Source organism: Poecilia latipinna, unplaced genomic scaffold (assembly GCF_001443285.1).
Source record: "Poecilia latipinna isolate Pla-1442-1.1 unplaced genomic scaffold, P_latipinna-1.0 Scaffold999, whole genome shotgun sequence".
In the NCBI taxonomy this organism is placed as follows: Eukaryota; Metazoa; Chordata; class Actinopteri; order Cyprinodontiformes; family Poeciliidae; genus Poecilia; species Poecilia latipinna.
Genome location: NW_015113615.1, coordinates 118,156 through 134,870, shown reverse-complemented (window position 1 = coordinate 134,870; position 16,715 = coordinate 118,156). Strand labels below are relative to the sequence as shown.

The window sequence follows — 16,715 nt, the reverse complement described above, 5'->3', positions numbered from 1 at the left end:
ATCATAGATGTGTCTTGGAGGAAATATTTTGTATTGCATTGCTTTTATTCAATGAATGTCTCTGAATAAATAAAGTTTAAGCAAAGTTATTGAACAGTTTTGTCGAAATTAAATCGGTACAGTAATTGATAGTAAAATCATGTTTATTGATATCATAGGTAACTTCTTGATAAACGTTTGTTACATGCTCTCTATATTAGTACAAGGAGTACTAATCATTTGTAATTTATTTGCATGTTTATTACTGAATTGGTAATTACTTATTTAGAGATCATTTTTACTAACAATACATGTATTCATATAGCAGTCATTAAACTTAAGGAGAATCAGAGCAAAGCTAGCGATGCTAAGCGATTAGCATGTTTTTAGATCTGAAGCTATAATTACTTATAGTAATTATACTTTAAAATTACTAATAGTAATTATACTTTAAAATTATTTATAGTAATTACAATAATATAAGTATACTTATATTCTTATAAGTATATAATTGGTATAGTGCCCTCTACCATGTCCACTATAATTTTTTAAAACTATAACTGCTCAATTACAGCTGTAGTTGCCCTCTATTTCCACCAGATGGCAGAAATCGCCCTGCTCTGCCTTAAAAGTTGTGTTTCTTTGTTTTGTTTTGTTTTTGCCATACACTCTCTGTCCCTTCTTGTGGTGAAATCAACAAAAACCCAAATAATGACTTTTGCTGGATTTTCTGCCATTATTATATGCCTTTATTATATTAATAATTAGAGAGTTTCGATGGATTCGATTCAGAATCAGAATACGGGTCTGAACAGAAACATCCTGTTAATACAAAGATATTTGAGGCACTTTAGTCAAACCTTTGAGTCAAAAGAAACAAGTTAAAACGGTATTCAGGCAGTAATTAAAGCAAATAGTTATATTTAATTGATAAAAAAAATTTTTTTGTTTGTTTTTGCCATGAACTCTCTGTCTCTCTATTGCCCTCCTGTGGTCACAAGCTGGGATTACACACCAAAATCTTTTAGCCTACCCTAAGTAATGGTGATTAGATTAATAATAAAATCATGAGTAATTATTAGTGAACAGAAGGAGTGACGCTCTATGGAGTTGCTTCTAATTCACACTTACAAAGAAAAGCGGACACAAATAGCAACTGAAACTACAAAGCTGCACAATTTGCATTATCTGCATTTCCTTATAATTAAAACACCTGAATTTCCAGCATTTCCTGTTTCCGGAAATGCTGGAAATTCATGAAACACGAATAATAATACATTTATCAGCTTTAAAGTCATTATTTAAAACTGGTAAAATAATGCATTTTACCAGCTTTATTTGTGTAATTTTTGCCACAAGATGGCAAAAACCCGCCGCTCAAAATGAGGTTGTAGCGGAATAGTTAACTAGTTTACAGCTTGACAGCAGCGAGTTAAATGGGTCCCAGTTAGATAAATTAACACAGATATTTATCCTGGGCTCATTTCAATGTTCAGTGTTTTCTTTGTGCGTGTGAATTAGAAGCAGATCCTCAGAGTTGAAGACACGAATAAGAATAAAAAAATAGAGTGAAATATTTGGAAGACATTAAGTTGTATTGTAGTAACTTATTAGATTTGACATATGTTTTAATTTATATAAATATACATTTGTAAAAGGTACAATTTTCCATAATTAATTTTCTAAAAGAGTACGTGAACGACAGTTTTAAAGCCATTAAGGCGCTGTGTTTTGTGTCAGCCATGTGTTTAGAGGCGCATGTAAACGTTACTTGGGAGCCCGGTGTTATCGGCTGGTTGGATCCTCATCGCTCCGCCTCAACTTACCTGCCGCTGGCGTACAGAGGTGTAGCAAATGAACGCTCCCTTAAGTGATAACGGTGTCCAATCAGCGCCGGGGATGGTGGCTGTGTGCGTTGTGTGGTAAACGCTACGAGCAAGGCTAGACAGTCAGTATGGCGGAGGGGAGCAGTATGAGCGACTCAGAGGGGCTAGAAAAGCAGTTAGAGAGCCTACTGAGCCGCTACTCAGGTGACGAATCCGGAGCTGACAGCGAGCTGTTCTGCGCTGATTTCTGCAAGGTAATAGTCCCGTTGTTGAACACGGTACTGGGCTTGTTGTCGAAGATAAGAGCCTTAATGTTAGCCGAATCCCCTCCCCCAGAACTGCATTAGCATCGGACCTTTTTAGCACGTAGCTGCTACGACGTTAGGTCTTTACAAACCTTTAAAAACCGGATTAAAAATGTTTTAAACTATGTTCCCAGTATTCCAAACGTATACCAAGGAGATACAATGAAAATAGCCAAATCTGTATGGCGCTTAGAACGTGACATTAATAGCTTTCTGTTCAGCTAACAAGGCTATTGGTTGAAGCTAACTGTTTAGCTAACTCAAAATGTACCATCAAGTTTGTTGCCCGTTATTTTCAGTGACGAACCAACTGCCTTATGTGTTGCAACTAACAGCCATTAAATACGTTTATATCAAGATTACTATATTTAATTCTTAATTGCATTTTAATCGCACATTTAGTCATGCTGATTAGCCTCGACGTTTAGCTTCTTAAATTAATAACAAGTTCATTTGCAGCGGTTTAAAACGTATTTATACATCATTAGGTGCTCTCCAAACCTGAAACTTGCTTAATGTCACTGCATTATTTACGTAAAATAAATGAAGCCGTTATTCTACAATGGTGAATAATTTAATAGTGCCACTATTTCGGCCACTTATGTAGTAAATGCCTCAGAATAATCTTATGGTATTTACTGTGTAGAAGAAACCTGCTGGGTTTTTTTTTAAGTTATTAGGTTTTGTGGATAGATAAATATATGCTTTTAAAAGGGAACTGGCTCTACACTGTAAATGAAAGATTGTGGCCTTTTTATTTTCAATTTTGTAACAATGACTGGTATTGGGGCTGCACGATGTCAGAAAATCTTCCTTGGTCTGTGACCTTTGGCATTTTGAGTAAGGTCATTCACATCCAGTGATCATCTGCAGCAGTGAGACTTATCAACTCTCTAAATAATACATGAGCATGAAAAGTGCAAATGTAAAACTTTCAATAGCTTATCCAATAATCATGGCATTCCAAAACAATCCTTTGCGATACGAATATTGCACACACAACGACATATAGTGCTGACTTTCAACACAGATTTAAGCTTCATTTCTGACACAAACATCGAACTGTTCTTGTGCATTTTGTTTTTGACTCGTCTCTGCTGACTCTACAGGTGGTGGAGGAGTCGGCCTCTCACTGGCGCGTCCCGCTGCCTCGCCTCAGGATCCTCCAAGTGGCTCTGCGGCACTTTTCTCGAGTCTCGGCCTTCTTCCCAACAAGCTGTGATCATGTCGGCCACACCATCAGTACTCTGGCGCTGTGAGTACATGAATCGCTCCCATGCGTTTGGTTATTATCGAGTAATAACTTTTAACTTTTAGATTTCAAGCAGCATCCCGGACAACAAGATTCAAACAGGCTGCTGAAGCAAATGAAAAAAATCGTAATTGAACAAAGGCTTTTTTATTCTTGTGTTTATAAATAAAGAAGTCAAAGAATCCAGAATGTCAGATATGAGATTTAGCTAGAAATAAACTGAAACAGGCCTCAGGTCTATCATGAGCATGACTTCACGGGGAGAAAAATTGGTTCCTTTTAAAATTAAGAATAATGTCTGTTGATTCTCTGTGTCACTTACAAAGTTATTGTTAAATTATATGAGAAATATAATTTAATACATTTAAAGAAGCAGTTTATGGTTTTCTATTTTTAATAAATTTGCAAAGCACTCGATCTATTTTCACATTATCATATTGTGGTATTTGTGTGTGTGTGTGTGTGTGTGTGTGTGTGTGTGTGTGTGTGTGTGTGTGTGTACCACTCCCCCTTTCCTCAGGCTTCAGAAGTTGTATAGTGATTAATAAATATTTGCTCTGATTTCTTTCCATAGGAGTGTGTTTGAGTTGCTGCTGTTCTTTGACCAGAAGGATTTCAATGAGGAGCCGCTAAAACATTTCACTGCTACATTCCAGGTAAGTTGATACGTTTCATTTTGGAAAATGTTTTTTTGTTTTTTCTTGCAAATTTATGACTGTTTGACATCAGACAATTTACAATTTCTTTGTCATAAATATGTTAAATTGATCTCAAAATTTCAGAGCTTTTGGTGGAAATTTACGTCACCATAGTTGTATTATTAGTTTTTCTCCAGTAATGTTTCCTGGGTTACTTTGAAGAAGAGATCTTCAGCATGTTGTTGTCTTTCTCTTCCAGGAGTGTCATTCAGTCTTAGCGAAGTATGAAAATGTTTTTCTACTTCAAGTGGAGCGCTTCCTCCAGCAGGGCGGACCGTGGGCCAGCCCCGCCTTACAGGCCATCCTCAGTGAATCCAGTTTACCTCAGATTGAAGGTAAATAACGGAGTCTTCCACTTTATGCAGTTTTATTGTTAAAACGTGCCTGAAAATTAACTTCCTGTCTATCCCCTCAGTGGATCGTTACATTAGCTCCGAGCCGCCGGTGTTCCTCGACCTCCGCGTCCGCTACCTTTCATCCCGCGGTCGCCACGGCGATGCCGCAGCTCTGGCTAAATGCTGCACTCGGTGTCCCGCTGCAGGACAGCCGCTGTTCTTCCTCCAGGTCTACCTCTCATGGCTTCTCAGAACAACGCAGCACGACCTCTTGCACCAAGAGGTGGGAGGAGCCTAATCCGAACCTACCTTTAAGCCGGCTGGTCTGTTGTCTAGTTACTCAGCATCCTTCATCGTTTTTAGGTGGCTGACATTAACGGCAAAGATGCTCTACACATCATCTGCAACCTGGAGTATGAGGAGACAGATGAGATGCTTTTAGCTCTCAGCACTGCCTTCCTGTCTCAACAGCTCCAGAGAGGAGACATGTACTATCTATGGTAGGTAAACAGAGGTTAATATGTGGAGTTGGTTGCCATGGAGCTGTTCTGAGACTCTTTGTTTGTAGCGAGCTCGTCCTGGTGTGGACCAGTCTCCATAGACGGTTAAAAACATCCAAGCAGACTCTGTTGGAGGCGTGTCGTCGACTGATGCTGTGCGCCACAAACGTCAAATCAATCTTTCCCTTCATCAGAGCCGTGCTGCAGGAGGTAAGGAAGGTTTTATTAGAGGCGATATGAACTTCTGACATAAACTGACTCTTTTCGTTTCTTCCTGTCCAGGTCGGTGAAGACGGAGTGCAGTTCTGTGTGGAGCTATGTGCCAACGCTCTGAGATCCTGTCTTCCATGCGACGTCCTCACAAAGACTCTCATTTATAAAACCATCGCCGGGCTGCTGCCCAGCGATCTAGACGTGTGCCGAGCGTGTGCTCTGCTCGTCTTCTTCCTGGAGCGCACCGTCGAGTCCTACAAGACGGTGTACCTGCTCTATATGCACCCCGACCAGGAGTACCACGTGGACGACAGCCCGATAGGGAATAATGTTCGCTTTGAGACCCTACAGGTATAGTGATTTTATGATGGTCCTCTAGAGTCAGTTCTTCCCTGCTGCACTGCATCTTTTCTTGCAGAATCTATAATAAGAAAGGTTTAACTCTTAATCTCTAATGCTAATTTTAGAAAACAGTGAATTAAGAGTTGATTGGCTTTCTGCAGACTGTGTGTAATAACTGTAGACACCATTACAAATGTAACGTGTTTATTTTCTGCTTTTTTATTTTGCAGGTCTTGAAGAAGGACTTGTGTTTTGACCCGGAGTTCTGGAACCTCATTGCTTTGCGGACCAACTGTTTGAAGCTGATGAGCGAGAAGGTGGTTAGTGCTGCACTGGAAGAAATCATGGAAGACAAATGGATCTCCAAGTATTGCACCAGGGGTTCTGCCCTCCGCTCAGTTTGTCAAAGAGGACCTGCTGTTAAAAAACGACATCATAAGGAAGACAGATTTTGTAAAACAGATTCAAACACTGCAACCAAAAGATTTAAGATGGACTCAGAGAAAATGCGCGTAAACAGTCATGCTCTAAGAAGAAGAGGCAACCAGGGGTCACAAGCTTTAAGAGAATCTTCTTCTGCACCTTTGAGGCGCTCGTTTTGGCAGCTCGACAGAATACACGGCAGTTTGACACTGAGGTATGACGAACATCGACGCACTACGAGGCTTTCTGAGAGAAACCTGCCAAAACGAAAGATCAAGAAGCCCAAGTGGCTCCTGGACGACTCGGGAATGCTGGAGAACGTTCCGCTGAAGATGAAAAGGAACGGACTGAAGTCACAAAAGCTCCTGCGATCCTGTGTGGTGAAAAGATCCCAAACTGGTCCCATGAAAAACGACGCCAAACTCAAACCCCAAGTACACAGTCGCCTGAAGCCAAAGGAGAACAAGTACCAGAACGGGTTCTCTGTGGATCCCGTGAAAGCGGCAAACCCTCCTCAAATCATCCTAGAGCTGTCTCTTCCAGACAACGAACTGATGGATACGTTCAGTGACGATTCTTGCAACCGACCCAAAAGGTTCTCTCAAGTGCTTCTTTATAAACCAACAGTGAAATATCCTGATACTTCACCTCCCACAAAGACCGGTCACGGCAAAGAGGTGATTCTGAGATCGCGGGACGCCACCATGTTTGTACAGCTGCTGCACTGCTACGCAAGGCGGCAAAAAGGAAAAGGTAGCGGCTCGAACGTTCACGGCTCCGTGTCGACAATCACACGCTCATCGGCGCAAGGAAGCCCGTCGAAGGATTCAGAATCATGTGAAAGGCCCGTCTCCGGCCCTAAAGGTACCACACCAGAAAAGGTCAAAGAGAGGGGGTTGCATGTTTCAGAAAAGCTTCCCAAAGCTCAAAGCACAAAAGAAGCCCTCAATTCTTCTGGAATTCCTCAAGCTGAAACAGAAAAGGACTTTCAAAACAATCCATCCGAAAGTTCTCCTGCTGTGACGGAAGGAACTACTGCGTCGCCGACTTCTGCAGCAGCACAAATGGCAGAAACCGCAAACGTTCAAGACTTCCCACGAGCCGAGTCCATCGCCTCAGGTGGGGAGGCATTTGAGGTGTCGGCTGTTGAAATGAAAGTCACCATCGCCTCACAAGCCTCAGTTTTAGCCAAAGTCTCCAAGCCTCCAACAAAAGAAGATGTAGACCAAGCTTCACAAATCTCAAAGGTGGTGAAGAATAAAAAGAAATCTACAGATGTAGTCCAGTTGGCTTCGATGAATAACAGTGACTCGGATAATGATCTTCTTTCACGTTCTGAAGATGTTGCACTCAACTGTGTAAAACAGGAAATCAAGCCCTTGTCGTCTCAGGAAGACGGCAGTAAGAACTCCATGGCAGGCAGCTACACTCCCAACATGGCTGCTGCAGAGGTGTTGAGGAAAACTCCTAAAGGAAAGGCACCTCATAGAAATGACAAAAACCCTGTTAAAAACATCAGTTTAGCTGCTTCTTGTAGTTCCGACAAGTCTATATGGACGTTACCAATAGAGCTGGTCACTGAACTTTCACCCGAGCAGCTTACAGATCAAGATCAAGGCCACTCTAAAGGTCTGGCAGGTAAAGGCAAGCCTAAGCATTCTCAGAAAACAGAAACTACCTCTAACAACGCTGTACGGGAACAGGAGGTGGCTGCAGTTGATGTGCAAGTTAAGAAAGAAAATTCAAAAGCTCAGGATACTCGCTCAGAAACGTCTGAGAACAGTGAGCTTATGGAAACGGCTCCAGAAACGGAGGAATCCAAGCTGGAGCATTTCTGCACCTACTGCAACAAGTTCTTCATGGGGGCTCGGGTTGTAGAGCACGCAATGTTCCACTTCCGGAAAGACGAGTGCACTTTCTGCAGAACGGTCTTCAAAGATGACCTGTTGGCCATGATGCACCTCTCTGACCATATAGAGAAAATGAAGAGGTTGAAAATTGAAGAAACCAGCATTGCTACACCAAAAACCTCAGCCAAAGCGAAGACAACATATGTGCCTTCTGGACACAAAGAGAAACCCAAGAACTCTGCATCTGAACCCAGAACTTTAAGATCTAATCAAAAGCAAACGGGTGTAACATCTTCACATGACAAACAAGCATCCAAGCCTGTCACTGGAGAAACTATCGTCCACAGGGTAAATGGGCATATTGGCAAAAAAGAGTCTAAGAGATTAAAGAAAGACTCGATTCCTGATTTCGAGCAGGAACCTGTACAGCAACTGAGTTTTGACAAAAGAAATCGTCACCGAGTGTGTGAGTCAAGGTTGCAAGAAAATAAGCTAATTAAATCTGAAAGTCCAGAATCAGGTCAGACCAATAAGGAGCTGAAGTCTTCAGACGATGGAAAGAAAAGGAGAGAATCTTTCCAACTTCAAGAAACGTACTCTAATTCAACTGTTGATGTTGACGAGCAAGAGAAGGTTTCCTGTCCTGCAAAAAGATGCTCTTGGTTTACAAACCTCTCAAAGAACCGAGTTGGCCTGCTGTACCATGCTCTGGACAAACACTATGGTGACACCAAGCCTTTAGAGCTGGCGTTCCGCGTTGCAAAGAGCAAATGCAGCATCTGCATGAGGGTGATGTGGAGCTTTGAACACTTCCAGCACCACATCGAGAGACACAGACTTGTCCCGAGGCACCCCTGCCTCCACCGGGGCTGCAAGGCCAGGTTCAAGAGTGGAATGGAAATGCGACGGCACACCAGGAAGCACAGTCCGCTGCAGGCGATGTGCTGTCGCCCTGGATGCTCCCAGCTTTTCATTTGTCTCTGGGCACTGAATCTTCACGAAAGAGAACACTATGCTTCCAAGTCAGCTGAGTCAGACTCAAATGCCAATGCACAACGAGGCGAAAGATTCCCTAAAACACCTGACAGAAAGAAAACTCAAAACTCAGACGACCCTGTCAGGTTCACTTCCCTTAAGTTAAAAGAACAAACAAACGACTCTTTAAGAAGACACATTAAAGTTCCTCTTACTGTCAGTACAGCAGCTCAACAACACAAGCTCAGAGTTAGAAACAAAAGCATTGATTCTGAAAAAGACACCTCTCCTCAACCCATGTCCATAAATCTTCGGTTGAGGCAAACATTAAGTAAAGGCCAAGTGACAAGCCAAGCTCCCAAAAGTCATAAAGTCGTCTCATCATCATTGCTAAAACACAAAGCTAAAGTAAAGAATAGGTTAAAGTTAAAGAATGCCAGAATAGCCACTCAAGGTCTTAAGAAAAGAAGATGTCCTCCAAGGTTGAGCAAAACTGCCGCTGGTCAGAAGATACTCGCTCAAGACGCAAAAGAGAACAGTGAACTCGATCAAGAGGACGTGATGACAGAAATGACAGCGAATGATTCAGAGATTAAGCAGATTAGAACTAAGCAAATATCCAGCAGTAAATTTCAGTCCACCAGTTTAAAACGATCTGGCCTCACCAGACAGAAGTCAGCGGATGGCAGAAAGAAACTTCGAAAGGTCAAGAATCACTGCACGTCTTCAGATTCTAGCAAGTTGAAGAAAACCAAGTCTGGAAGAGTTGAAGTGACTAAAAAGGCTGGCAAGATATGTCACGAACTAAACTCTGCTTCGAGAGTGTCTGCGGAGTCCGAACCGTTTAAAGTCAAAACACTGGTTGAAATTTCTGCTGATGAGAAGGCGAATAACCAAGACTCACTTCAGGAGGAGTCCAGTACCTCCATCCCAGCAGAAGGCGCTGAGAAGATGTTGTGGTTTAGGAAAGAAGAAGGCACCAATGCTGCTGCTTCGAGCTCTGGCAAGCCACCGAAGAAAGGTGAAACATTGAAGAAAAGGCTCAGTCAGAAAGGCAAAAACCAAACCTTACAAAATCTCCCCAAATCCCTAATGGAGGCCAAAGAGCAGAACAAACAGATGAAAGCTAAAGGAGCAGAGGGGATATTAAAGGGGTTGAAAAAGCTAATAAAGAGCACTCTTGTTGAGAAAGAAAAAAGGAAGGAAGCACCTGAAAATGCAGCTCTAGATTCATCCCCTCCATCAATTCCTACTGACGTTTTGACTGCTTGTCCATCCAAAGTCCCTGAGGGAAATGAGCAGAGCATTAATCAAAAGGAAAAACGAAAGAAATCAAAAATTACAGATAAGTCTGAAACCAGTAGAGCAACCAAGAGGCGTAAAGAAATTAATAAAGACAAGACACGAAAACTCGCCAAGAAAAAATGTAAAGAGGGCAATCATCCAGCAGCTGCCAGAGGAAATCCTCCAACACAACCTTCTCCGTCTGACGTTAATTCCGCTAGCTGCTCTCTAACGGTCGAAGACAAAGAATGGAGCGAGGGAGTCGTTTCCACGCCGTGTAAGAAAACCCTCGCGGCATACAGCAAGAAGCCATACCTGCGCCTGCCGCCCACTGCGTACCTGGATGAAAAGTACACTGCCATGCCGAAGCGGAGGAAGGAGTTGCCGCTCTTCCAGTCTAGCGTTGTCCTCGAGTCGCCCTGCCTGAAAGCAGCCCTGCAGAGGCACCGGTGTGCCAAGTGCTTCTCCACTTTCAGCTGCGCCGAGGAGTTGCAGAATCACAGCCAGCAGCAGAAGTGCTCCAACCTGTTTGGGTTTGACTCTGACGATGAGGGTGAGTCAAGTCATCTGCAGTTTGCCCCCCCCTTCCCCTCTCCCAGTATTCGAAGGGGTTAGGGAGCTGAAAACTCTTTCATTACTGGATATTTTAATAGTTTCAACACCAAATGTACCTTAATATGCATTTGTACGTATGTTAGAAGCCATCTTAGCTCTACCACAGAAGCTAATGTCCACAGTCTTATCTCCTCTTGGGGGTTCAGGCAAAAATAAATATTCCTCCTGGATTGTCTGCTTTGCAACTATGCGACATGGCCTAAACATAAGTCTTTGAAAACCAAACTTCTATTAATTTATAAAATCGATGTTATTTCTGTTCTTCTCTGGTTTCAGGTAACTACAAGGACAGCTAAGCTTTTGGACGCTAGCCGAGCTAGCACTAAACTGTGGGGAACCAGAGGACTGTGATCGTACCTCAGCAAGTCTGCTCTCCCAAGACGCAGACCCAGACCTTAACAGGAACAGACATTGGACGCTTCAGTGGAGCGAACATAAAGCCCTAAAGAAACTTCTGAACTGAAAGTGAGGTTGATAAAAGGGACAGTACTGAAGTGCCTCCTCTGGAACCGCCGTGCTGCGTCGCCCCCATACGGAGACTAAACCACACAAAACAACACATATAAAGAAGGCTACAAATGTTTCCATTAGTAAGCCATACAGTGACATTGGTCTCTTTTTGCACTGTTCTCATAAGAATGAGTTGATTTGTCCTCATATTGAAAGAGGTTTGGAATTGAAAATTCAATTTTTATCATCTTAGGGTCCTAATTTAGACAGAGTCTAAACTACAGAGTCGTAAGGTAGCTGTGTGAGTCTTCAGTAAGAGTTTTTTTTCATGTTTAACTCTTGTTTAAATACTAATTGTATTTCCTATTGAGAAAAGGATCCCTATGGGGCTCGTTCAGCTCCACACTGCTTGTCCTTGCAGTAACCAACCAGTAGAGGGCAGTGTGCTTCAACCTTGATCCAGTCATCAAGGTAACTTCCCGTTTTTTCCTGTTCAGAGAAGATTAAAGGATACACATTGCTATATTGTCACCCGAATGCTTTCTGACTCGCTGAAGCTGCTCGCTTTTTATTTACCATTGTGTTGACTTGAGAAATGGCTCCATTTTTAATAGCTCATAGGAAAGCTGTGTGTAAGTTAACAATAATTATGAACCAGAAAATGTGCCAGTGACCTACTAATTTATCATGATTATTTTTGTTTTAAATGACGATCATCATTCACATTTGGGTGTGTTTTCCTTCCGGCTCTTCTTACTTTTCGTCATGTTTCGATTGACCACGGTGACGACTTCCCGTCGGTGATATTTTCTCCTTCAGGATCGGTTCATCAAAGTGTTACTGTGAGGCCGCACGTGTCTTTTCATGAGCAGCGACAGGTTTTATTTATTTGCTTTCTTTTATAGGTATATAAATGTATATCTTTTGTAAATATATGAAGAGTTTCAATGGCTTATTATATAAATGCTGGAGCCAGGTTTATATTTTGTTCTTGAGGGCGGGGGAGGGACAATTAAAATGTTTCAAATTACCTTACAGGGTTTCATTCATATTTTTTAGGTTCTGCGCAGACATGCAGAAAAATGTGAGAAATTTAATATTTTAGATACACTATTATTTCATTAGGTGTTATTTCAGATGAGAGGGACCGCCAGACAAACGGGCCAAAATGAAATTGAATCTCCCTTCTTTTCCGTTACTTTTTATATTCTTCGTCAGCATGACAACCCGAGACTTTAGACAAGGAAGGAACTTAAGTCCAAATTAGGAATTAGGTTGTTTCCCCCAGGTGTTCCAGTGAACAGTCACTGAGTAGGAATGTTTCATATGCCGTTGGAAAGCCTATTTCCTCTTAAATGGTCCCACACTTCCAAGGAGCTAATTAAAAAAAAAGCTGAAACTTTTGGTGGAGGCAGTGTGATGATGTGGGCTGGCGTGTCTTTCACTGAAAAAACAGTTTGTCGTTGTGGAGAGATGGAGATTAGATTGTGCAGCTAGTGGCGGCCCTCATCTTCAGGACTCTGTCTGTAGAGTCTGCCTCGAGAATTTGTGCGTAATCTTTGACCTGTTGTCTAAATTATCTGATCAGTTTAGACATGCTGTTTAGAGAGGATTTTGAGTTTTTCCAAGGGGAGGGTTTCACATACTTGACTCCTGCTCAACCCAAAAATAAAGTTTCCTTAAACTTTAAAAGAAAACAAGCAGCCTCTCCAACAGATTTATTATCTAAGAGCATTGATGAAATCAGCATGATGCTGCTTCCTCCATGCATTTTCAGCTGGACCTTTTACATCAGGGGTGTCCAAAGTGGGTCCTCGACGGCCGGCATCCTGCATGTTTTAGTTCTCTCCCTGCTTTAGCGCACCTGGATCCAACGATGGCTCGTTAGAAGGCCTAAGAGGAACATTGACTTGCTGAGAAGGTTGTTACTACCACCAGGGAGAGAACTAAAACATGTAGGATGCCGGCCCTCGAGGACCCACTTTGGGCACCCCTGTTTTACATCCAACATTTTCAAGTTGAGCTCGAAGTTGTTGTTTGTTGGAGCAGGTGCATTTTCCTCAGCCTTTCCTTTCACCGAATAGGAAAGCAGTCAGATGTTCAGCAATTGCTGAAACACTGCAACAGCACCAAATTTTACCAAGTATTTTTGGTCTAGTTTTGAGTGCAAATATTTTAGTTTTCTTATTCCAAGTGTGCCAACGTTTGTGCAAGAAATATCAGCCTGATTAAAGTAAATTATACCATTAATATTGATGAAAATATACTAGTTATAAGTAAAGTATCTGCTTTCTATCAGTGTCAAAGATTTTGTGTTTTTTGCAGTGTAAAGACTTCCTAGCTTGTGTATCTACACAGAGTTCCTTTTGGCATTCTTCATGTTCTGAGTTTTGATGAGTCCAATTGAGTGTAAAAATGCACGGCGTATCACCTTTTTTGTGTCCGGTAGCATCTCAATCCCATGTTCTTCAACATCTTTGTAGCTGCCAAAAACAATTTACACTTGTGGATATTGACTGTGCGACAACAGTTTGACTTACATTTCCTGGATTCAAGTAAAAAAACTTTTAAGTATTCCTTTCTAAATACTTTCAGTGATGCATTTTAGCAACTATGATCATCACTAAAAGTGAATTTATTCCATGGAAGATGCTAAACTCTGATTCATTTCACAAAGTGCTGTTTATTTCTGTTAATTTAGTTGAGAATGAAGACCTCGGAAGTTAGGTAATTGGAAAAAGCTGAATTAAAACAGCTTTTCTAAATTCATGAAGACGTCTGTGGGTGTAAAATGAGACAAATCAGAAGACACAGCTCAGTCAGACAGAGCCTTTAATCACTGAAGAAAGGATGGATTCTTCTACAGCCCCAGAGCACATGAACTACAACCAAATATGGGCAGTTTCCCAGGGCGGCATTACAGAAGGGGCCCCAAAAAGAACCAGATAAGAAATGCGCAATTTTTGCATCTTGATCAAAATCCAGTGCTTTTATTTTTAATGCTAAGAGTAATGAGAATAGGAACTAGACTGCATGTTATCCCCTTCAAGAATCGTGGATTATTTCATGCATTTTGATTGGTTGAAGGCGGGATGCCTTTCATGAAGAACTGCCACTGATTACAATCTTAGCTAAACTGCAGTTGCTCTTTCCACCCAGCATTTACCATAAAAACTGAGATTTAAATGACTAACACTATATTTCGGTGAATCGGATGAATAAGCAGAAAGTCATCATTCCGAATGTTTCCAAAAACAACTTGTTGCAAAACAATGCGGCTTGCTTCACTTTACAATAATATAGTTGCTCTCTAGTTATCATGATTTAAATACCGTTATGTACAGCTACTCACAAATCCATCTTCAAAATTTCACTAGTTTTTTTTCTCTCTCTCTCTTCCTCTCTCTTTCTCTCTTTAAATATAAAAAGTTTAAATATATAAAAATAAAATTACTCGGAGCGGGAACAGATAAATTAGAAGCAGACCCAGAACTGTCAGGTTGTGACTGGATGTAGAAATGCATCAAGCGATTCACCTCATCGAAACGTAGGGAATCAAAAAAAAAAGTGTACATACCCTGGTTAAAATGACAGTTACATGGGATAACAACATATAAAAAGTTGATGAAATCATTTTAAAACATACAGCTGAAACCAGAAGTTTGCATACACTAAATAAAAACAGAAACTTTTTATCTTTCTCACTCTGAAGTAAAATCAAAACTTCTCTCGTTTTGGGTTAGTTACAAAAACTATGTGCTTGCTGTAAGCTTCAGTTAAAAGAGTAAAAAATTTTTTTAAAAAAAAAAAAAAAAGTGTGTGTATTTAACATTTCTTAAAGTTTTTGACTCAAGCATTTGGTTTGAGTCTATCTGCATCCCACATCTTGAAACATTGGTCTGATTTAACCTGGCATTATAACAGAGGGCGTGTACACTTTAGAGATCCGCTCTACAAGACTTTCCTTCCAGCCAATATGGAAATTTCCCTTAAGATTTTTCTTTCCCACATTTATTTTGGAAAAAAAAAAGGAGGAAAAAAAGCATGCAGTCGGGTCTGTTATTATCTTATTCACATTCCATTTCACACAGGCATGAGCTGCAGCTCCTCAGCAGGTTGGTGGTTGGCATTCTTCTTGCTGCAACACGTTGGTCGGTCTGGTCCATCCCACCTTGTTGCTGTGCGTTTACAGTCAAACTCATGGGGTTTTCCAGATGTGGAAGGAATCAAATAGCTGTCCTTATTCCCTCTTTTTTTTTTTAAGAGTTTTATTGGATAAACGTGGCTTTTTTTTGCCCTTCCCTTTGTTCTGGGGAAGTTTATGAACACAATTTGAGATGGTTCACTTGAAAAGTGACTCAGCACAGGCGGCTTAAACCTCCCACAAGAGCTGCATGTCTATACGTAGATCCACTTCCAGCTCCTGTGCGTGGAGTCACTCGGGTGGAAAAGTTTCCGATGCAAGTGGGATAAATCCCCCTTCCTCACTTTCTCGTCTGGTAATTCCACTTCATGTACTTGGGGATGCACTGACAGACCTGGCTGCTGTAGTAAAATCCGTCCTGGCACTCTCGTCTGGGGTTTCTGCAGGAAAGCCTGTAACAACTTGATAGAGAATGAAAGAGGATGAGAGGCAGAAATGTGGGCGAAGAAGACAAAAGATGGATTTAAAAGCAGGAGGGGAAAGAGAAGGATTTTTTAAAGGGGTGAGGTTGGGATGAGGAACAGAGGAGAAATAAAAAAGAAACACAAGGAGGATTATATTCTCTGATCATGCATACTATACATTATTCACATCCCCACATCCTTTCTGGATGAAGCTCAATCCAAGTTTTATTTGCATGTGCATCAAAAGATTCTGTGTGAGGCGAAAAAAAAGGAGTATTTTTCCAGAGAGGGGAGAAGTCCAGGAACTCTTGTCTTTAAAATCACAGCAGGTGTACAGTCGCCTGTGGACTTACTACTGTGACCAGATGTTAAATCAGACTAAACAGTACAAAGAGTGATTGTACAAAATAATAAATGCCTTATCTTTGTGCTCAGATGCATCCAGAACTTCAAACCATGACCTTAAAAACTTTCTCCACAAGCAAATGGAAAAATAGACTTAATGTTGTTAATTTGACTGATAGGACATAAGGACAAAAATATGTTTAGAAGAACAGTCTGTTATTGTTAGGTGCCTAACTGTCATGTTTTTGGATTGAATCATTATATGAATATTTTTTATTCTTTCGCCTTCAGGTACCGTCGGTGTTTTACACCCATCTCAATGAATAGTGATGAGACGTATAATAAAAAAAAGTTTTTTGCGGATTTCTTTTCCAAATGATTGATTTTTTGATTTCCAAATCAAAAATCAAAGTTTTTGATTCATTGAAATTACAATTTTATGCCCACGAAACTTTAAATTTTAAACCAATGTTCCAAACAAAGCAAATTTTCACAGAATAAGACTAACTTAGGGGACAATTTTAATTTTCCTACGATATCACTTTGCACTTGAACTCGGCACGGTTCAGCACGTCTCTATCGACACAGCTGGCGATAGTTAACTAATCAATAACTTTTCTTCAATTTACGGAATCAAGGTAAAGTAAAACTTTGCATATTTTTAAATACAAATATTTTTAACCAAAATGTGTCCCTATTCTTAAGAATAGGGACA

At 41.0% G+C, this 16,715-nt stretch overlaps 2 protein-coding genes across 2 annotated transcripts in view; one reads left to right on the top strand and one right to left on the bottom strand.

The window, feature by feature from the left end:
• The first annotated feature begins 1,856 nt into the window (after positions 1–1,856).
• On the top strand, positions 1,857–12,078 carry LOC106958596 (uncharacterized). Its single transcript, XM_015050560.1, has 10 exons — positions 1,857–2,059; positions 3,220–3,365; positions 3,937–4,018; positions 4,260–4,395; positions 4,476–4,678; positions 4,759–4,895; positions 4,964–5,105; positions 5,178–5,459; positions 5,681–10,535; positions 10,874–12,078. Exons 1-10 carry the CDS (start codon positions 1,934–1,936, stop codon positions 10,891–10,893), a joined length of 6,129 nt encoding a protein of 2,042 aa, XP_014906046.1. The 5' UTR covers positions 1,857–1,933; the 3' UTR covers positions 10,894–12,078.
• A 1,786-nt stretch (positions 12,079–13,864) lies between these two features.
• LOC106958605 (vascular endothelial growth factor C-like) overlaps positions 13,865–16,715 on the bottom strand; it is a 22,562-nt gene continuing 19,711 nt past the window's right edge. The window contains exon 8 of the mRNA XM_015050582.1: positions 13,865–15,652. Within this exon, the coding sequence (XP_014906068.1) occupies positions 15,532–15,652 (121 nt within the window). The 3' untranslated portion in view covers positions 13,865–15,531. The remainder of the gene's footprint in view (positions 15,653–16,715) is intronic.

Coding starts and splice junctions, on each gene's coding strand:
- LOC106958596 (XM_015050560.1), top strand. CDS start 1,934: ATGGCGGAGGGGAGCAGTATGAGCGACTCAGAGGGGCTAGAAAAGCAG. Junction 4,019..4,259: donor ATTTCACTGCTACATTCCAG/GTAAGTTGATAC, acceptor TTTCTCTTCCAG/GAGTGTCATTCAGTCTTAGC. Junction 5,106..5,177: donor TCAGAGCCGTGCTGCAGGAG/GTAAGGAAGGTT, acceptor CTTCCTGTCCAG/GTCGGTGAAGACGGAGTGCA.